At 50.2% G+C, this 21,203-nt stretch overlaps 1 protein-coding gene, 1 long non-coding RNA gene and 1 other non-coding gene across 36 annotated transcripts in view; all 3 read left to right on the forward strand.

Moving 5' to 3' along the window:
- The window catches only part of LOC122372533 (myosin heavy chain, muscle-like), a 36,940-nt gene extending 20,240 nt beyond the window's left edge, over positions 1 to 16,700 (forward strand). For 5 of the 34 annotated variants that reach the window (XM_043349779.1, XM_043349778.1, XM_043349780.1 and 2 more), the window contains exons 18-40: positions 2,399 to 2,516; positions 5,061 to 5,197; positions 5,404 to 5,530; positions 5,831 to 6,040; positions 6,275 to 6,514; positions 6,809 to 7,082; positions 7,432 to 7,574; positions 7,937 to 8,062; positions 8,366 to 8,469; positions 9,367 to 9,445; positions 10,089 to 10,232; positions 10,567 to 10,841; positions 11,105 to 11,336; positions 11,615 to 11,767; positions 12,031 to 12,260; positions 12,637 to 12,979; positions 13,290 to 13,477; positions 13,683 to 13,773; positions 13,951 to 14,127; positions 15,223 to 15,366; positions 15,702 to 15,803; positions 16,042 to 16,092; positions 16,287 to 16,700. In XM_043349779.1, the coding sequence (XP_043205714.1) occupies positions 2,399 to 2,516; positions 5,061 to 5,197; positions 5,404 to 5,530; positions 5,831 to 6,040; positions 6,275 to 6,514; positions 6,809 to 7,082; positions 7,432 to 7,574; positions 7,937 to 8,062; positions 8,366 to 8,469; positions 9,367 to 9,445; positions 10,089 to 10,232; positions 10,567 to 10,841; positions 11,105 to 11,336; positions 11,615 to 11,767; positions 12,031 to 12,260; positions 12,637 to 12,979; positions 13,290 to 13,477; positions 13,683 to 13,773; positions 13,951 to 14,127; positions 15,223 to 15,366; positions 15,702 to 15,803; positions 16,042 to 16,050 (3,646 nt within the window). In that variant the 3' untranslated portion in view covers positions 16,051 to 16,092; positions 16,287 to 16,700. Of the gene's footprint in view, positions 1 to 163; positions 282 to 849; positions 968 to 1,697; positions 1,816 to 2,398; positions 2,517 to 3,074; positions 3,193 to 5,060; positions 5,198 to 5,403; positions 5,531 to 5,830; positions 6,041 to 6,274; positions 6,515 to 6,808; positions 7,083 to 7,431; positions 7,575 to 7,936; positions 8,063 to 8,365; positions 8,470 to 8,748; positions 8,828 to 9,114; positions 9,194 to 9,366; positions 9,446 to 10,088; positions 10,233 to 10,566; positions 10,842 to 11,104; positions 11,337 to 11,614; positions 11,768 to 12,030; positions 12,261 to 12,636; positions 12,980 to 13,289; positions 13,478 to 13,682; positions 13,774 to 13,950; positions 14,128 to 15,222; positions 15,367 to 15,701; positions 15,804 to 16,041; positions 16,093 to 16,286 lie in introns of all 34 variants that reach the window. The other 29 variants (XM_043349802.1, XM_043349810.1, XM_043349809.1 and 26 more) reach the window with 12 other exon arrangements.
- Positions 16,701 to 18,046: 1,346 nt separating this feature from the next.
- Positions 18,047 to 18,492, forward strand: LOC122372536. Its single transcript, XR_006254887.1, has 2 exons — positions 18,047 to 18,206; positions 18,355 to 18,492. It is a non-coding gene; the product is annotated as an uncharacterized LOC122372536 (long non-coding RNA).
- Positions 18,493 to 20,612: 2,120 nt separating this feature from the next.
- Trnas-aga lies at positions 20,613 to 20,694 on the forward strand. Its single transcript has one exon. It is a non-coding gene; the product is annotated as a tRNA-Ser (tRNA).
- Positions 20,695 to 21,203: the final 509 nt, after the last annotated feature.

Below are 21,203 nucleotides of genomic sequence, written 5' to 3' on the forward strand. Positions count from 1 at the left end.
AAAAGCATACTTTTTAGTCTCAACTTACGCTGGCTCCACATTGTTCTTTGATGAATAGAATGTATCGAATACCACCTTACATTACGATGAAACAGTGGGTAGAATACTCGTATGTATAGCTGTAGGTACAGAGTCCCAATGCCCTCCCGTCACCCCGCTACAGCTACAAGATCCTGGCCACCAAGGAGATGACCAAGGAGAAGGAGGACAAGCAGGCGGCCGCCGTGTGCTTCGAGAAGATCCAGCTGGAGGAGGAAAAGTTCCGCCTTGGTCACACTAAGGTCACTAACCTCCCTTTGGCAGAATGCTTGGCGGGATCCGGCCAAGGAGCAGCAGTTTTTGTTTCAGAGTCGGCACGCGCAGTTGCAGGAATGGTTCCACCCTTTTGCAGGGCAGTCGTCTCGAATGAACATTACTCCTTTGTGTATCTCGAACTATGTACATATTATGTGTGTAACATCGGATAACTTGTGACACGTATTCGGGAAGAGTGCCAAATCTGTGTAGTGTCGACTGACTATGTGAATACGTGTTGTGAGGAATTCGTTGACTGTGTTCCACGTGTAGTGTATATATTAATGTGTACATTCATAACTTCATAATTCCAAGACACACAACCAGATACTGAGGGCAAAACAGGCGGGACATCCTGACAAATTTATCCTTACTCATTTGAGTTTGAAAATACAAAGGCACCCAATCATACTTTCTCAGCATTCTGACTCATTCCAATCCAACCCAAGTCCTTCAGGATCAACCTCATGTCTTCGAGCACTTAGACCTCCAAAGATCTAACCGATCACCAGACGCCAGTCACTGAACATGCCACCCGTTCGGTTACTCCAACAGCTACAAGATCCTGGCCGCTCAGGAGATGGCCAAGGAGAAGGAGGACCAGCAGGCGGCAGGCGCCTGTTTCGATAAGATTGGCCTTGACAAGGAGCTGTTCCGTCTTGGACACACCAAGGCAATGCCGCCTTAGACAGATAGACATAGCTTAGGGTAGACGCTGTAGATTTTTTTTCGCTTGGTCAGAATACGATGCTGCATAGCAGGTCATATGTTCATGCGAGAGCGTGAAGCGCAGCCTGCGTATTGTCACTTAGTGGGTTGCTTTCAACGATAGCAAGTATAGAGAACAAAGCTGAAACACTTCCCCTTAAAATCTGATAAAATAGAAGAGTTGGAGGATAGCTTAGTGAAATATCACGACAGAAGTACATTAGTTAAATAATGGCCTCGGTTAAAACCCTAGTCGAGGAAAGACTTCATCATAGTTGGCATTGAAAAGCAGAGTTCTAGAAGCCATGGGCTGGTAAAATTTTACCTTTCAAGCCGTAACAGTAGGGTCATCTTAAAAAGTAGTGCCATGAGATTAGGTGTTGACGTAGTACGCACGCCAATAGGTAGCAAGTATCGTAGTGCAGATTGAGCAGTTTTCTTGAGCTGGTCGTAGTCAAGTGTTGATGAATGGTTTAATTGAAACTTCGAGTGATTTTTCAGCAGACATTGACCCTTTAGTTCGAGACCGGATGGTACAATGTAGCTAAGAAGAAATCCTTCATCCCTTCTCACATCAAACCGTGAGACGAATTCCTATCTGCCATCGTCTCCTCAAAACCACCTACACTTCAGTTCTCCACCACGCCAATCTCACTCCATGTGACACCACTGACATTGATCTGCCATTCGTTTAGCTACATGATTCTCGCTCCGAAGAAAATGCAGCAGGCTAAGGAGGAGAAGGACGCAGCTGCTGCGTGCTTCGAGAGTGTAGAGCTCGACCAGGAGAAGTACCGTCTCGGTCACACCAAGGTAGCATCGCTACCCCACCACTGTTTCCGGGAGACCCTTGGCGACTGCGAATCGGCCTTGCCCCTGCAACTGGAATGCCCCTTCCACAGGGATTGCCACCAGCGGAGGTCGCGGTGTTCCAGCACGCTCCGGAGACTCCCCCCCCCCCCCACCGACCCGAGTTGACCCCTCACCCTGAATGATGCAGCGATGGTGCTAGCGCGGAGTCCCCTCTCTTCCCCTGCCCCCCGGATCGCCCCCCTCGAATTACCCCAGCCCTATACCCTCCCAGCTCGTCGGGTGACTGAAAGCACATTACCCCTTTACAGTGTCTGATCGATGTGTGGAAAGAGGCGCGGCCCTGTACTCCCAACAGCCCCACCCACCTCCAGCAAGGAATTCCAGACCTGTCTCGTTTGAACCTTTGTTTGTTTGACTCTGCAAGTGACATCCAGCTGTATCATTTGGTTGACCCTTTCATAGACCCTAGAACAGAAAGACCTTGAGGCTGCACTTGTTGGTGATAAGCTTCCCTGTGACCAGGGAAGTTCCACTGCAATTCCATTTTCTAAAACAATCTCTGGCATTTTTGCACTTTCCGTAGCTACATGATCCTCGCGCCCAAGAAAATGAAACAGGCCAAGGAGGACAAAGAAGCGTGCGAGGTTTGCATGGAAACCATCCAGCTTGAGGCGGAAAAATTCCGCTTGGGGCATACCAAGGTAGTGCCATAGCTCTGGGTGCTTGCTCCCCGGCGTTTAAAACGATACCGATAAGCTCTGAGGGGCCATTCGCAAGTTGTGTGGCTGAAATTCTGAACGGCTTTAAAACGCTTAAACAGCTATTCACGGCTTTTCTATATCTCTATCGCTATAAAAGCTTAACCATTTTATACACGCAATGCTTCTGGATCCTCCAGTTTCAAAGTCATGCATTGTTCAAAGCTATGACTGTTTTGACTTGAGTGACTGCTTATTGTCACCAACTTTCGGCTGTTGTGTGTTTCAAAATGTTATTTTAAACCCAGCAAAATGACATCTTCGCTTTAATTGTGCCCTCTCACCCAAAACCTCCCTGGATGGCTGGTGATATCATTTGCCACCCACGACTTGACGTGAAGCTCTCACTCTTTCGCTTGGGTGTTGTGCTCTCCGTTCTTCGAGTGCAGTGCTCTTTGCCACCCGATTCCCGAGTGCAGTGTTCCGCGTGTCCTGGCAGCTATCAGGAGCCCTTTCACGTGAACCTCGCACTCACCTTGCGCTTCCCTTACTTCTCTTTAGCTACATGATTCTTGCTCCGAAGAAAATGAGCAAGGCTAAGGAGGACAAGGAGGCCGCAGAGCTTTGCATGGAAGCCATCGAGCTTGAAACCGAAAAATTCCGCCTGGGGCACACGAAGGTAGTTTCGGTGAACTGGAACATCTAACCATTTCGAAGTCCTGAATAGTGTCACGGCGCTTATTCAGGAAGAAAGCGAAGCGTTTCTGGAATGCGAACTTAATATGCCAGGATGTGGTCAAGACGAATGCAGTTGTACCCCTGTACCCCTTGTCATCGAATGGATTTGCAGCATGCGCGTGAATCGAAATGTGTTCACGCCTTCCCTACCCCACCCCGAGAATGACCTCTAGGGCCCTGAGACCATACCCGATCATGTACCAGACAGTCCGAGCTTTCCAATCGAACGAAATGCATCAGTGTGTACCTTCGCGACCAATGTCAACGAAATCCGCACTGTCTCCATCTATGTTCGCAGCCATGTAGACAAAAGTCGCTCCGTAGAACCCCTTGCACCTGTCACCCATGCACTTTCCAGACCCGAACCCACCCAATGCGCCCACTTAGACCCCTTGAACCTCCCCCCGTTGTGACACCCGGTCAAGAACGCCGCACGTCGCCGTTGACCCCTAGCAGGACTCTCTTGTCGTCACCCCATTGCCCCGAATGTTCTCCCATGGACCCGAGTGACCCCATGTAGCAGCCCGAGCCCCGAGGAAGAGGAAGCCCACCGCACGTCGTCGCCCTTGCCAACAACACCCAATGTTGTCTACTTGCCTGTGTGTTCCCAGGAGACCTGCATGAGGTAGAGGAGTTAGCTGTTCACCCGACATTGAGTTACCCAGTCCGACAGCACCCTGTCTGACCCTGTGGGACGCACGTATCGGTCAGAACGTCACCCCCTCCGAGGCTGTTACCGAGTTACTTGGTGGACGTACGTTTTGGTGTGGGAGTGACGCATAACGTTACAGCGCCGGCCGCCTGGGGATGCTGACGCTTCAACGGTTCCGACATAACCTCCGCTGCCAGCTAGCCCTGTTTCGCAGCTGTCGCTTCTTGTAAACAGCTTTCGCTGCGAGAATCTGACCGACATTTTTGTGCCAAAAATGCATGTCCATTTTATGTGCGCCTCTGAAGCTGACAATGCTAATATTGCTTCCCGGCAACTAGCTACCGCATCCTGCTACTGAAGACGGTTCCAGAGACCATGGATCCACGCAAAGCCACCAAGAAAGTGCTCTCAAAATTCACTCAGTTCGATGGAAAGTGCAGATACGGTCTGGCAAAGGTAGCTTCTGCTGAAACTAAGCCGTCTTCATTTCTTAATGAAGCACCTAATCGATCACATTAAGCACGCTGACCTCCACATTTCAGCACCGTTGCAGGCCCTTACTAGCAATTGGCAAATACCTACTTATGATCCTTCCAAAATTCTGATAAAATATATACATACTTCCTGTACTATCTGTCAGTACAGAATGTTTGGTGATAACTTCGCGATAACTTGAAAGCACAAGCGCACAACTTCAAACATATCTGCAGTAAGCCTGGCTACACACACTTTCAATTCAAGCAACATTCACATGCATTTCCTTCCCTGCACTTCCTCGCCTGCTAACCAAGGCTGCTCATTTCTGCACTCTAACCTTACCACTGTTCAAGCTTCCTTCTTTGAGGTTCTTATCTCACCGGTAAGTCTTTTAACTTCTTGCAGTTATTGCGAACATTATTTGCAGCTACGTAGCTCGTAGGTCAACGCAGGCTTGCGCATCTAATTTCAGACATCTCTTCTTTCTACGCATTTTGCAAAAACGATATGGCTAACGTCTTACCTTAATGCTGTAAAATTCAAGCAAATTACTTTGAAACAAAGTTATCGGCAGCAGAAGTCGTAATCAAACTCATTCAGTCCAGAAGGCAAAGAGATCCCCGTCAGCCAACCTTTCCGAACCCCGTCTCGCAGTCTGCTGACCTCAACCACCACATCAGGTGTTCTTCCGCGCCGGAGTGCTGGGTCAGATGGAAGAGTTGCGTGACGACCGGCTGGCCAAGATCTTCTCCTGGCTGCAGGCCTGGATCCGTGGCTACTTCTCCCGCAAGGAGTACAAGAAGCTGCAGGACCAGAGGTCAGTCGGCTAGGCTTCAAGTTAACTCCATGACGAGCTGTTGAGTTAGCGGTCTTGGCCTTTTCTTGGAATGCTTTCAGTTCATCTACCACATTTTCTAGCTCTTGCGACTTCTAGGCATCTGAAATACCTCTTGGCGATTTTCTTTAACGTTTAAGTCCCGGTCTAGCACGAGGCACAATGGTCTGAGCTCCTCTGTTCGACAGGATTGCCCTCTGCGTGGTGCAGCGCAACCTGCGCAAGTACATGCAGCTGCGCAACTGGATGTGGTTCAAGCTGTGGCAGAAGATCAAGCCCATGCTCAACGTCACCCGCATCGAGGATGAGATGCGCGTAAGTCTAACACTTTGATTATTTTTGTTAATGATAGACAATAAACATGAGTAGCGTTCAAGCTTGGCGCCTTTATCTGCCATGCTGATTGCTGATGTACCGAAAGACGCGAATTGCAAATATCTCTGTTTATTCGTATTCATTGCACGCTGTCAGCCGGCCAGTTTCTTAATTATAATTTCTGTTATTACCTTTGGGATTATGACAGATTATCGTAGTATACACGCTTACTTTAAAGCAGGGTCATGACCGTGGAATGAATGATGCATGGTAAGCACAATCTACTTCTTTCCTTTACAGGCCCTTGAGGAGAAGGCCCAGAAGGCCCTCGACGCCCTGGAGAAGGAGGAGAAGCTGCGCAAGCAGCTGGAGGAGCAGAACGCCAAGCTCGACAAGGAGCGCAACGAGCTGCTCGACGCCCTGGCCTCGGAGAAGGGCAGCTTGAGCGACTTCCACGCCAAGCAGCAGAAGCTGCAGGCGCAGAAGCAGGACCTCGAGAACCAGCTCTCCGTAAGTGGAACGCTCTTTTAATAACCCAAGTGCTGTCCAAATCTTTGTAATAAGTCATAGTATCTTCCGCTCCCTTCTTTCAACTTTACATAACAGTCAGCACTAAGCAGACATCTCTCGATGATCGAAAGTATTGAGGATGAAATTGTTATCGGTCTTGCAAACGTATGTTTCATGTTTCGCTGGAACATCGGGACACATCCCTGACTTTTCGCGTCTTTTGCTCGCCCACAGGACACCCAGGACCGCCTGGCCCAGGAAGAGGAGGCCCGCAACGCCCTCAACCAGGCCAAGAAGAAGCTCGAGCAGGAGCTCAACGGTCAGAAGAAGGATATTGAGGACCTCGAGCTCACCATCCAGAAGGGCGAACAGGACAAGGCCACCAAGGACCACCAGATCCGCAACCTCAACGACGAGATCGCCCACCAGGACGAACTCATCAGCAAGCTCAACAAGGAGAAGAAGCAGCTCCAGGTCAGCAGAGCTTTCCAGAGCTGATAGACCAGCTAAGACTATGGTTTTACTAGGGCCAGTCTGTGACTTCTTGTAAGGGTCGCATGCAATTTTATTTGATGCATCCTTCAGCAATTGGCTTCAATTTTACTTTTTTTTAATTTGTCAATACAAAACCCGAAACATTTACTTTGCATATATAACAACCCAACTCGGTAATCAAACTTAACTTCAGCACAGTAACTCGGAAAGTAGGTACTATAACACTTGCCTATGACTAGGCGACTCACGAATCCTCTTTTATCCCGACCACAGGAGAACCAGCAGAAGACCGCCGAGGACCTGCAGTCCCAGGAGGACAAGGTCAACCACCTCAACAAGGTCAAGGCCAAGCTCGAGCAGACTCTCGACGAGCTGGAGGACTCTCTGGAGCGTGAGAAGAAGCTGCGCGCCGACGTTGAGAAGAACAAGCGGAAGGTCGAGGGTGACCTGAAGCTGACCCAGGAGGCTGTGGCCGACCTGGAGCGCAACAAGAAGGAGCTCGAGCAGACCATCGCCCGCAAGGACAAGGAGATTGCCTCCCTATCCGGTAAGAGAACTGAAATATCGGGATATACTTATGCTGTTTCAATGGAGATATTTGATAGTTTATAACTTCCTCGATTGATTGTGGACTCTTAAAAAATGTTTTGCGCACACCAGATCCTTGAAATTAGATACACAGCATTTCACATCCTGGTATATGATCAGAGAAACCAGAGAAATATCAGTACCTATCTAAACGACTCCTGCCTATTGATCCTATCGTGTTGGCCTCCTTTCATTCATTTCTTTAGCTTGGATGGACGCATCCAACAGATCATAATAATATCCACCATCCCCAATCCATGATCATATAAGTGATCCGAGCTTCAGCCTGACCAACTTTGTTCCCACAGCCAAGCTTGAGGACGAGCAGTCGCTTGTCAGCAAGCTGCAGAAGCAGATCAAGGAGCTGCAGAGCCGCATCGAGGAGCTCGAGGAGGAGCTCGAGGCCGAGCGTCAGGCCCGCGCCAAGGCCGAGAAGCAGCGTGCCGACCTGGTCAGTAAGGGGGACACTTCAGGGAGGTGGGGGATGTACAAGGTCTTGGAGTTAATATTATCGTTGAAAGAATGGCAGGGGAGGGCGAACGGAGAAGAGCATACGACCTCAATCATCATTACCACCCTAAAAGAAGCGGGCAATAAATCAAGGGAGTTCAGATGATACCTATTATCAAGAAAAACTCTTGAAATGAACGAGACTAAAAAAGGTGTGTTCTAAATACCTTCAGATTCAGTATGTTCCTACGAGCTGTTCTTCACTGAACCACTAAACCATTCAACGCCCATAGAAACATTACTCCACCTCCTCATCCACTTACCATCATCTATGACACCACCCCCTGTCCTTTTCACCCACAGGCCCGCGAGCTTGAGGAGCTGGGCGAGCGTCTAGACGAGGCCGGCGGTGCCACTGCCGCCCAGATCGAGCTCAACAAGAAACGGGAGGCCGAGCTAGCTAAGCTGCGCCGTGACATCGAGGAGCAGGTAAGAGGAGGCGGCGAGGTTGAACATCACAGAAAGTGCTTGGGGACTTTTGACAATGATAATGATTCCATAAAATAAACGACGGAGTTGTTTAGCGAATGCTTTGGGAAAATCTCCGATGCATTGCAAAAGAATCTAGGAATCAGAGATGATGACTTTGGTTGCATCCAATAGCAAGATGCTTCGTGAGCATCAAATCTTTATTTTCATGTGAAATATCATTAGTCAGAGTTTCTTTACCACCATCAGAGCCTTTGGGGTGCGATGCCGTTCTTTGACGCCTCCCCGTATGACCATTTACAGAACATCCAGCACGAGTCTTCCCTGGCCAGTCTGCGCCGCCGTCACAATGACGCCATTGCCGAGATGTCGGAGCAGATCGACCAGCTCAACAAGATGAAGGCTAAGTGAGTAGCCTTAGAGAAAGTACTAAGCTTATTAGCTGGCATATTCAGATGTGAAAAACAAAACTGACTTCCCTAACAGCGTACGCCTGAATGAGAGAGCATTTAGAATAGCACGATACAATGTGAAAGCAGCAAAGGCGTTGAGATTTAAGAAGAATTTTCTATCCAAAGTTGCAAAACCTTTTGATTACCATGACCGCCAAAGTCAGAGAAACCTTGTGATATGCGAGAAGTAGATTTTATAAGGACCATCGCACTGAACGCCACCCCGCGCTCTAGGCTGGAGAAGGAGCGTACGACGTACGCCCACGAGGCTCACGATGCCCGACAGGCTGTCGAGATGGTGAACAGGGACAAGGTACGCGTGGGACTGACGTTTCTCTAGAAGCAGACGTAGCAGCAGCGGTAGTAGCAGCGGTAGCAGCAGCGGTAGCGGCAGCATCTGTAGGAGTTGGAACCAGAGTCGTCGGAGGACTAGCCCTCCCGCAGCAGCAGATTAATTTGAACTGTGCAATGTTGACCCACCTCGAATCCAGAGTATGTAGACACAGGTTGACGGTTTGGTGTGGTAGCCAGTGTTTGACTCAGTATTGAGGTTATGTGGTATCATGATGTAGCAGACTGCACGGAACCAAACTATTCCAGGTCAGAGAAGGACCGCGAGAATGCCGCCGCCGATGTTACAGATCTGCGCTCCGGTCTTAGCTTTGCCTCGAATGAGAAGGTATATCTAGATCACTGTAGTCATTACCTTCACTTTAGACTAGAATAACCCCCCTACTGCACGTCCGGGACATTTTGCGTAGAGCTCAGACGGCAACTTTTTAGCCCGAGGAGCAGCCAGTCTTTTATCTCGGATATTTTTTACTGATGCACGTGCACCACGTTGTTCTGTAGCGCCGAGCGAGATCGTGCCGGGGTCCTCTCAGACGTCCAGGAAGGTCGTGCCACTCTGCACAGAGCTCAACAGGACTCGGTAAAGAGGTCGCGCTGTAGGCGACCCGTTTTCCCCATACCTACTAACATTGCGGTGTTTTGTTTCAAACTAAATGCTCATACTTCTACAGTGAAGTGCAACGCAGGGAATAGACGATTCTCAAGCCATACACTCAATGGCTCAATCTGTGCCTGCTTTGATGTTGATTCTTTACAGCGAGATGGACAGGTTTGGGATTGCTTTCAACTTTCACGCTATCTTTGCACAAATCTTCTCTTTCTTTGTGAAGTGTATCTGCTGTGAATGTTCGATATTTCTTGCTTTTTCGACCAGGTTACTCCTCTGGTGGGTATTTACATGTGTGCAAGCTGGCTTACATTTTATTTTCGCTCTTACAGTTGCGTCTCGGCCATTACACTGATAAGAGAAAAAAATATTACTGAGGTCTCAGGATTATTCCGCAAAAACGCTTACCTAATTTCGTCAAACCATGTGCCTCATTCGTTATTGTCGAACAGCAAAAGCCACTGGTGTTAAGCAAAAGCAAAAAAGATAACCTAGGGATAGCGACAGGTTAAAAAATATGAATACCGGATACCTAGTCGTGTTTGGGATAACAAAACAAAGCTTCCCATTTTACCCAAACCCTACAACTTCCCCTGACACCACTCGCTCGCACCAGGCCGCCGCTGAGAAGATGAACAAGATCCTGCAGCAGCAGATCAACGAGGTGACCTCCAAGCTGGACGAGGCCAACCGCACCCTCAACGACTTCGACGCCTCCAAGAAGAAGCTCACCATCGAGAACTCCGAGTATAGCCGCCAGGTGAGCTGGAGGACGGAGGTTCAGCCAGCATTGGAAGCTACCAGCACAAATAAGCTTGTGCAAAAACCTCTCTGATTGCAGTTCTGAAGCAAGGACTAGGTACAAGCCAGAACGTAACGAACGGGTGATCACTATAGAACTGGACAAATTCACCTCTCTGATCACGGTTTTGACGCAAGGATTAGGTACAAGCCAGGATGCAGTTACCTGATTTTTGTCAAGGAGGAATGTCTGCTTCGTTAGCGAAAGATATGACTTGACGTCTCCAGCTAAACACTGCTCACGTCCTTCCCTCTGCCTCCACTCTGACCACCTCCATCTTTTCTGCCCACAGCTGGAGGAGGCTGAGAGCCAGATCTCGCAGCTCTCCAAGCTGAAGGTCTCGCTGACCACCCAGCTGGAGGACACTCGCCGCATGGCCGACGAGGAGTCCCGCGAGCGGGCCACCATCCTGGGCAAGTTCCGCAACCTCGAGCACGACCTGGACTCGATGCGCGAACAGGTCGAGGAGGAGGCCGAGCACAAGGCTGACCTGCAGCGCCAGCTCAGCAAGGCCAACGCCGAGTCACAGATGTGGCGCCAGAAGTACGAGCAGGACGGCCTCGCCAGGTAAGCCGACGCGCCACGACGGACTTCAAGGAGTGAAGGACGTGAGAAACATCCTGCTCAGATCGAAGCAGTCAAGGTGTACAGTTAGTCTTTACTACAAGCAGTGTAAACTTTCACCGCACAACGTCAATATTACCGTTACGGCTTTCCTATAAGTGGGTTCACTCTCTGAAGCGGTGTTCAGCAACAAGTAAAACATTGTCATAATCAGCGAACTCAGCTCGTTCTCACACTTCACCACTCCCACCTCTCCCCGCTCGCAGGGCTGAGGAGCTGGAGGAGCACCGCCGCAAGCTGTCTGCCCGCCTGCAGGAGGCCGAGGAACAGCTCGAGTCGCTCAACGCCAAGAACATCCAGCTGGAGAAGCTGAAGCAGCGCCTGAGCGGCGAGCTCGAGGACATGCACATGGAGGTCGACCGTGCCCAGCAGCTGGCCAACGCCATGGAGAAGAAGGCCCGCAACTTCGACAAGATCATTGGCGAATGGAAGATGAAGGTCAGTGCCCTTGAGACGGAGCTCGACTCTCTTGCTTTTAGAAACAAAAGTAAATGCATGTTGGTTTAACATGACCATTGTCAAGTCTATTTCGATATCATTGACATATTATTGCATAGGCTATGCAGAAAACCAGTTGAGGTACAACAAAACCCTAACCATTAAATCCGATTCCAAGTAAAGTCCAAAGTTTTTTTTAGCGTTGAGAACATCCTTCGTGTGTCGACGACCCTTGACCGCCAATCGCCTCGCCTGACCCCTGGCGATGCCTCTGACAGGTGGATGACCTCTCTGCCGAGCTGGACGCCTCGCAGAAGGAGTGCCGCAACTACAGCACTGAGCTCTTCCGCATCAAGGCCGCCTTCGACGAGTCGCAGGAACAGCTCGACTCAGTGCGCCGCGAGAACAAGAACCTCGCCGACGAGATCAAGGTAAGATTCGTCGACAGGTATCGCACATTCTGCGGGCCATGGTTGAGGATAAAAGTGGTGGTTGTTTGATTTAGGGGATCTTCATATGATCCCTTGAAAACCATCCTGATATACGTGACGTAACAGTATGTGGCGTGTCATCTTCCGATAAAATGCATTGCTAAGTTACCTGCCGTAGATGAAAAGCACAAAACAATGCTCGCATACGGCGAAACGAGACGAATGCGCACTAGGCCTTGACAACACCATCTGCCGTCTCGCAGGATCTCATGGACCAGATCGGCGAGGGTGGCCGCAACGTGCACGAGATCGAGAAGTCGCGCAAGCGGCTCGAGGTCGAGAAGGAGGAGCTGCAGGCCGCCCTGGAGGAGGCCGAGAGCGCCCTGGAACAGGAGGAGAACAAGGTGCTGCGCGGCCAGCTGGAGCTCAGCCAGGTGCGCCAGGAGATCGACCGCCGCATCCAGGAGAAGGAGGAGGAGTTCGAGAACACTCGGTGAGTGGGCGAGGGAGGAAAAGTGCGGTAACGTGTTTGCATTGCTATTCTACGTTGTCCTTCGTGGGAGCTATTGGCAAATAACTAAGCGAAACTGTGAAAGGATTTATCTCCTATGGCTATTTCATTGTGAATGGCATTCACTCCATTGAACTCATCTTATTCTAAGCATGCTATTGGTGGTGCATCTGAAACCATGACTTATTATTGAATGCTGCGGCTAAGTGACCAGTCAGGAGAAGGAACGTGAACAAAACCAATCACTCGGCCATAGCGCAAATCTAGCCATATGCCTCATGCTTGCGAAATCCCCCCTTCACAACACTCGCCTATTTCGTCACCACCACTAACGGGTCGCCTCTCTTCCACCCCACAGCAAGAACCACCAGCGTGCCCTGGACTCGATGCAGGCGTCGCTCGAGGCCGAGGCCAAGGGCCGCGCCGAGGCCATGCGCATGAAGAAGAAGCTCGAGTCGGACATCAACGAGCTCGAGATCGCGCTCGACCACGCCAACAAGGCAAACGCCGAGGCGCAGAAGACCATCAAGCGCTACCAGAACGAGATCAAGGAGACCCAGGCGCGCCTGGAGGAGGAGCAGCGCGCGCGCGACGATGTCCGCGAACAGCTGGGCATCTCGGAGCGCCGTGCCAACGCCCTGCACGGAGAGCTGGAGGAGAGCCGCACCCTGCTCGAGCAGGCCGACCGCGGCCGTCGCCAGGTCAGTGACCAACTCCCGGACGTACGTGTATAACATAGGCTCAGCTTATTGTATATCAAGTAAATGTGATTCGTAGCGTTGCTGAATCACTGTCTATGGAGAGGAATAATTGAATCTACAACTACAAGAAAACGCACAGCTCAATGCATCACAGGGTGGGGAAATGGTGTCAGTGTGCTGAGCTCTTTGCTGTCTGAAGCGGGCACAAGCCTCTCGGTGCGCAGTATGGCACATCTACTTCCTGTGAGTGTTCCTTGTCGAAGATCTCCTCACCCCATCAACTCCCAATGACTCTCCTCCACCTTCGCAGGCCGAGGCTGAGCTGGCCGACAACCACGAGACCCTGGCTGACGCCCAGGCCAACTTCGCCGCCGCCTCCATGGCCAAGCGGAAGCTCGAGGGCGAGGTTCAGTCGCTGCACGCCGACCTCGACGAGATGCTCAACGAGGCCAAGAACTCCGAGGAGAAGGCCAAGAAGGCCATGGTCGACGCCGCCAGGTGAGCGTTAACAAAGGACAGCCAGCAGAAGGTTGGCACAAACCTTTAGGCTTCACGTCATCTTATCATTTGGCTACTTTCACACTTTGTACCAGTCACGCATCGAGGCATCGGACATGGCACTATTTAGCCCTGAACTTTGCATATCCTATCCAGTATCCATGCAACACCCTCACACTGCTGACCTACCTCGTTCGATCCGCAGGCTGGCCGACGAGCTCCGGGCTGAGCAGGAGCACGCCCAGACTCAGGAGAAGATGCGCAAGGCCCTCGAGGTCCAGGTCAAGGATCTGCAGGTACGTCACAGTATGGTTACCACCATGTTACATCGCACTGAGATCAACATCGCCAATGTCATCGAGCAATCAATCCAAAGTTGTTGTTTTTAAGGCAGCCTACGGCATTTGGTATGGCTACTCAGCACTTGTGGGGTTGATGCCAAATGTCTTACCACCCACCTTCGTCGTCCACAGGTCCGGGTTGACGAGGCCGAGCAGAACGCGATGAAGACCAGCCGCAAGATGATCCAGAAGCTCGAGGAGCGCGTGCGCACCGTCGAACAGGAGCTGGATAGCGAGCAGCGCCGCCACAGCGAGGCCCAGAAGAACCTGCGCAAGACTGAGAGGCGCATCAAGGAGCTCAGCTTCCAGGTCAGTGGCTGATGTGGCTTTGGGGTCGATTGAGGCGGGTGGTGAAAGGTCAGTGGGTTTCCTGGGGTGAAATAAGATGGGAAAAGCGGCGGTATTGTTAGATTGCTATGAGATTAGGGGAGAGTGGGGCAATGGCGACACCATAAGCATTCTGCTCAATAGCTTAGCTATTTGAAGCTATTTTATGGTGATTTTGACTGTGGTTATAGCCAAAGGAATAGGCTTTCAGATAACACCCAGTTTTAGTATCTCAGATCACTGATGACAGATTCAGAGCCTACGCGAAAATGTGGTGAAAAATGGAGGTGCAAAAAAGCGAGGGGTAATGCCGGCCACTAAGTGCAATAGCACAAAAAGTCGAAATATCGCCACTGGTATTCATCCTTAAACCGTTCTTTCGATGGAAATTTAAGTGAGAATTAAGAAACGACAACTGTATTCAGCAGTTAACAGTGCACTGCACTGCAACACAACACTACACTCGCTGCAACACAACAGCGCGGCGCCAACAGAGCAGCAAACTAACACAACCGGAAACAGCAAGCAAACTAACACAGCCGTAAACACAGCAACCCGAAACGTTGAGCTTTAACGACAGAAGTCGCAAACAAAACCGCGTGGAGTCATTCCGGACACGTGTCCGGTATTATCCCAAGGTCAGCTTTATTTTAAGAAAGCAGGCAGCAGTCAAAGGCATTGCGTCGCAAACGCCTCACATCCAGCAGTCGCCTAAGAAAGGCTTAATTGAAGGTCATTGCAAAGCAGCACTTCTGAAAATGCGTTAACACATTTCACAGTCAGCAAAAAGATGCAACAAAAATTAAAAATCAGATACGAAAAACACATTTAACGCTATAAAAATGAAAATAACGGAGCTACCGTGACAAACTTGCACCACGTGCTAGAATGGCGCTCAACTGAAATGTAAACAACATCAGCTGATTAGTGATGGACAAAGTACTCACTAGAGATGGGTGGCCGGCATTACCCACCGTCCGCCATTGCCCCGCTCTCCCCTATCTCAAAACAAAACCGTGGGAAGAGACCCACATCACTGCCATGACAATCACCTGACGTCGCGGTGCACTTCCACAGGCCGATGAAGACAAGAAGAACCACGAGCGCATGCAGGACCTGGTCGACAAGCTGCAGCAGAAGATCAAGACCTACAAGCGCCAGATCGAGGAGGCTGAGGAGATTGCCGCGCTCAACCTGGCCAAGTTCAGGAAGGCGCAGCAGGTCAGTATAAGGCATCAGCTTGTCCAGCTACAAGCAGGCGAAGTGTGAGAGCCTAAAACATCAGAGTCGTGAAGGAATTCCAACAGATCATGGATAGGCTGGGCACTGGCGTGAACGTGTTGAAGAAGTTACAGTAAATAACTGTAACGCGGGAGCTAGCTGAACTTTTTGGTCACTCATGATGGGTCAGCTGAAATCGAAAGGTTGAAGCGATTCCCCGCTAGGTACCCGTGTGTAAGGACTCCCTGGCGGTCTCTTTCTTCCGTTGGACACCTGAACTCACCACCACTGTCTGTCTTTCTGAAGCTGACGATGCCCTTTCTCGCGTTCCACAGGAGCTGGAGGAGTCGGAGGAGCGCTGTGACCTGGCCGAGCAGACGCTGGCCAAGTTCCGCGCTCGTGGACGTGGCGCCTCCGCCGTTCGTGGCGCCAGCCCGGTACGTCTACGTCTTCCACTTTCCAAAGACTGGAGCTGCTAACGCTGCAGATCCCTTATGTTCATTAATCAAGCTTTCGCTGTACGGAGTTCTGGGTTCATTGAAACTGTTGACGCCCACATAACGCAGCATAATATGTTGCATTTATACCGACGAGAATATGAACTTGGGATGTCATATCTAACAACCCCACGTCATTAAAACGTCTATGAATTATAACCCATTCTCTCCTTTGCAGATGATGTAAACGACATACGTTGACACAAGACAAAACTTTCCATCGTGACTGGTAAGTGTCATGCCATTCTTACGCTTTTTCACGCACATCTTTGAGCATGAGATCCATGATCAGAAATCAAAATGAATCTCAACAACATGAGTATTGCCTTGACTGTTTCAATATTGTCTCTTTCGGCTGGTACTGTCAGATAGAGGATGTAATGTGTTAGGTTAGGGTCTAATTATTGTTTCTCGCTGTTTCAGGCCAGCGGCAAGCCCCCGTCCGGTCTGGCCAGCATGACTCGCGACATCTATTGACGACATGACAAGTGACAGCTTTGCGAGTCGCCGCCGGTAGCGCCACCAGCTACCGGCGGCGAGCCGCGCGCCCATACAGACTGAACGAGTGAGTGAGGCGACATGCGCGGCTAAATGTCGGCGCCCATCCGCACAAGATGGCGGTCGTGACGTCACGGCACGTGCGGCGCCCGAGCCCCTGGCCTGCGCCGTAATATGGCGGACAACATGGCGGCGGCGCAGTGTCGGGCGGAGTCGGCGTCGTGCGTTGCCATGGCGACGCGTATGCCCGCTAGTGTTTCTGTGGCGACCTTTCTACTGAACTGTGTTCCCATATGCATGATACGAAAAGGTGCAGGTAATAAATAGCCGACAAACCTACTTCGAGTTTAAGTGACGAGAGATCTAGGCATAGGTAGTCTGTACGGGATTTTGAGCGGCAAAAACACAGCCCTAGCGTATGGGTACCGAGTAGTATCAAGGGTGGAACGTCTAGTCACCGCATCCGGTGTGATAGCCGTTCCAGAATCTGTTGAGGACAGAGGATATTAGTGATTCCGATGTGGACTCAAGTAAGGGAATCACCACCCACAACCCACCGGATAACATCGACCATAACTTCCATCCGGGGAAAGAGAGTTATCAGAGCATTGTGGTCCGTCGCGATACCAAACGCAGGCGGCTGCGGTTGAGCCATCGCCCAACTGAGCCATAAACGATTGTAGTTGGGGAAAACCGTGATAAAGCAAAGAAGGCAAAATGCGTCAGTGAGCCCCAGCGACGCATAAAACCACCCGAGAAAAGTCATAGGTGGAGAATTTGACGGCATTGCGAGTGTTTGTAGCTCTTGCACCGCAAATTCACCGCCCTAGCGCACAGGCTTGGTCGCTTGGCTTTGAGACCGCAACAGAAGGTGGGGTTCAAGGTTACACGCGCAGTGGCGACGGATTTGCGGTGCCCGAACACCCACAGTTCCTCACAATTCTTCACTTTGTAGACAGTGGTAGGGGTAAGAGAGAGCAGCATGAGCATGGGCGTGGGCTGGCGTCATCCTCGGCAGTATGTCGGAAGGTAGGTTCAGTGGCGACAGAACACCTTCAAATAAGGGGGGCACTGCCGAGTGCCGACCTTTGATCCCATTCTTTCCGTGCAACGCCCATAGGGCTAATGTTAAAATGCAAAAATCAAAGGGGGACACGCCCCCCCCCCCCGTTCCGCCGCCTATGCCATGAGCATGCGCAGTAGGCAATAGGCATCATTGGGCGGAGCAGACGGCGTCACGGCAGAATATTTTGCCGCAGAATAGCCCGACGGATGCTCGTGAATTCGATTGTTTTTGCTTTGTTACTCAACGCGGCGCACCAAGCAATTGCATTGTGGTGTGTTCCTTCCTTGCGGAGATGTCGTCAGAGATGTTATTTTGCGTGAATTGGTGAGTTGCCGCCCTACCCTGGCAACCTACAGTAGGTAGGTATAGGTAATACCCATTTAATGAACACATTATTGTGTAGTATTTCAGTGGCATTCGTGTGAAATCGTTTTGCATCGATGGTAAGCGATTGCCGAATTTTGCTACTAGGCAGATTATTGCGTCGGACTCGGAGTGTTTCACAAAATATCATACAGGTGGGTCCCATTTGTAGTAGGTATTTATCGCCTTGATTCTGCCATTCTAGGCGGCCGTGCAGCGTCACCAGAGAGGCGATGTCACACCTAGTAGATGTTGCGACCACCGAGTCTTACTGAGGTTTCTCTTTTCTCAGGTCTTGCACTGACAGACATGTATAAATATTAACTGTGTGTGCCTGAACTGACAAGCTGGCATGATGAGATGGCATGCTGAGACTGCTATGCTGAGACTGGCATGAACTGGGAGCGGAAACTTCGGTAACGCTTTACTTTGCATATGATCTACTTTTTCATATGTTTGCTTATCATTGGTTGTTGCCATCTTCATTTTCTCTTTGTCTGTCAACGGTCATCGCTCATTAACTTCTGTGTCATTGACTGTGTTATGTGCTGTCTCTGCTTGCAGAAACCCCACTTTGCTGCATGCGCGCAAGGCTGTGTTTTGTGCCATTCCTTCTGTTTCTATCTTTTTCCTTTGTTTGCCTTTCAATGTATCCTTCCCTTTACGTCTTTCATTTTTGTGTACAATAAAGCGTTCAACGTACAGAAGCATGTGGGAGCACAAAGACCGCTACAGTAGATATGTTACAGGCAAAGTGAAAACTCGGGCATTTTGCAAAATGCCTAGGCAATTTGCAAAATGCCTGACCCGCCAGGCATTTTGCAAAATGCCCAGGCAGTTTGCAAACTGCCTGACCCACCAGGCATTTTGCAAACTGCCTAGGCATTTTACAAAATGCCTGACCCGCCAGGCATTTTGCAAAATGCCTGGGTTTCCATATATTCCACCGTTTTTGTTGACTACAGGCGTTGATCATAAACGTTCCACTGTGACTGACCCCACAACACATTTCACATGTGTTGTGGGCATATGTGACACATTCCACGGTCACGAATACAGGGCGTCACGAAATTGTTGCGGGATGTTGTACTTGTGTCCCGAAATGTATTGCATCGTAGTTGCGTCAGTGTTCTCCAGTACCTCGCTGACAAGTTATCAGCGGCCATATGGTCTGTCCCCGCGGCACCTGGTGAAGCTCAAATAGGCCTCTGTAGCCCATCATGCCCCAAACGAGAATCCCCAGTGCCCAGTGGGTGCTTCACCGTCTCGACGGTGCAGCGCCTCTGAGCTGCTGTTGGCCCAGAACTGCTTGTTGGGACGGTTAGTGACTAAGAAGAGCTCTACTAGCCATTTTCACGACGGGCTGGCTATCCGGCGAGTGCACCTAATTTGACCAAATCTGCACCTAATCTCTTTTAATACAGCAAATATCTTTATTTTATGAATTTATTTCAGTGTTTTAACCGATGATGCTCTCTGATAATATGACAAAGGAGGCATATAAGCAATTAGTACAACCCCAGCTGATAGCTACTAAGAGACACACTGAACCTAATTTGACCAAATATGCACCATCTGCACCAGATGTGAACCAAATGTCTACCAGATGGCCGTCATGAAAACGGCTAATATCGACTCACGGCCTTATCATTGAAAAGTCTGAATCTCTAGTCCTGAGTGGTTCAGATTTGTTGGGTTAATTTGTCGAAATCCAGTTGCACCACTTATGGATGACGGTAAGTCAGGGTTGCAGCCTGAGGTTGAGCGGCTACAGCTTCAGGGTAAAATCTTCAGATACCGGGAGATGGCCGATTTAGATGCCAAGTGCCCTGGTCCAGAATCAGATGCCCTGGTGCCGGACCCGTTCAAATTACATCCATTCAGCACTCAGGAGGGGCATGGAGGGACAAGACCGCGCCAACCGCGTATCAAGTTCGTGACACTCTGAATACCTACGTCTTGCGTCAATTCTGTCGAGATGGAGCCAACGCTGAATGGACTTGAGCCACCGTCTCCGTACCTTTTGTATACCTATACGGAGTTGTAGCCGTGTGTATAAAAGCTGCGATGTCCAGTATTCTGCCCCGGTGGGCAACTGTTCAGGCAGAGACGATTGATAATATATACCTAAACGTGTAACAATCAAATTTTCGTACATTGGAAGGGTATTCTTTTCTGATCAATATCCACCCATAGTATTTTCAAAAAACCACCAAGAGCTCCTAGAAACAGTACAATCATTGTACCGAGCGCATGTTTACCCACGAAACCACGCCCGGTGCTTAGCACCCGACGGCCGCTGGGGCTCAGTGAGCTGAACTCGGCGGCGCTACCCGGAGAACGCAGTGTCCCCTCACTTGGTGCGCATTGACAGCGATTAACTTTTGTAAGCGGCAGTTACAAATGATGCTTACCTATACATCGTCGCCAATGCGAGTTTGATGTCAGCCATTTTGCAAAATGCCTGGAAAAAATATTTCAGGCAGTTTGCAAAATGCCTGGTGGGTCAGGCAGTTTGCAAACTGCCTGGGCATTTTGCAAAATGCCTGGCCGGTCAGGCATTTTGCAAATTGCCTAGGCATTTTGCAAAATGCCCGAGTTTTCACTTTGCCTGTAACAGATATATTATTCCGGGTGTGAAACAGGGCCCTGAAGTAGGCAGTGACGAATGCGGTTAGTGATGATCGGTGGGTGGTGAGTGCCGAGTGGTGACTGGTGAGCACCTACTAGACCTAGGGTTGAATTGGAAAAAAACTGTAGGGGGGTGTAAATTCGCCCCCTCCACTGCAGCCCTCGGCATGGCAAAATGATGTTTCCCCGGAGCGGTCGTGGCCGAGTGGTTAAGGCGTCTGACTAGAAATCAGATTCCCTCTGGGAGCGTAGGTTCGAGTCCTACCGACCGCGTGATCTTTACTCGCAGCTACGATGAAACACTTTTGAATCAGCACAATGTTCCCCGAAGTCCGAACCGCCCATCCACTCGCATCATCGCATCGTGTTGAGTGAAGCGTCTAAGGACGTTCAACCAAGAACCCCGCAAGGACGCCCGAGGCCTAGTGAGCCACATTCTTTCGATCTTCACAGCATTGATTGCCATCTGTTTGGCTCTGGGTCTCACTCCCATCCCACGGCACGCCGCTACTAGCTACTATGGAAATTTAAGCAGTTGCCAACTTTGAATGTTTCCAAAGAGACCATAGCGGCAGCATCTCGTAGCGGCGTGCAGACTCTTCATCAATACACTAGACACCAGCCAAACTTATTACGCCCTATGTCTCTCACATAAAGGCTTAGCTAGCAATGGAGCTAATAAGCCAGTAACAAAATAGGTGAATCCTACGTCTCTCACTCAGGTTGCGCTGCAAAGGGGCTTGTAGCAAAAAGATTGCAAAGTTTATCCATATACAATGAGA

The sequence above is a fragment of the Amphibalanus amphitrite genome, unplaced genomic scaffold, assembly GCF_019059575.1.
Source record: "Amphibalanus amphitrite isolate SeventyFive unplaced genomic scaffold, NRLGWU_Aamphi_draft 001370F_arrow, whole genome shotgun sequence".
NCBI classification, from domain to species: domain Eukaryota; kingdom Metazoa; phylum Arthropoda; class Thecostraca; order Balanomorpha; family Balanidae; genus Amphibalanus; species Amphibalanus amphitrite.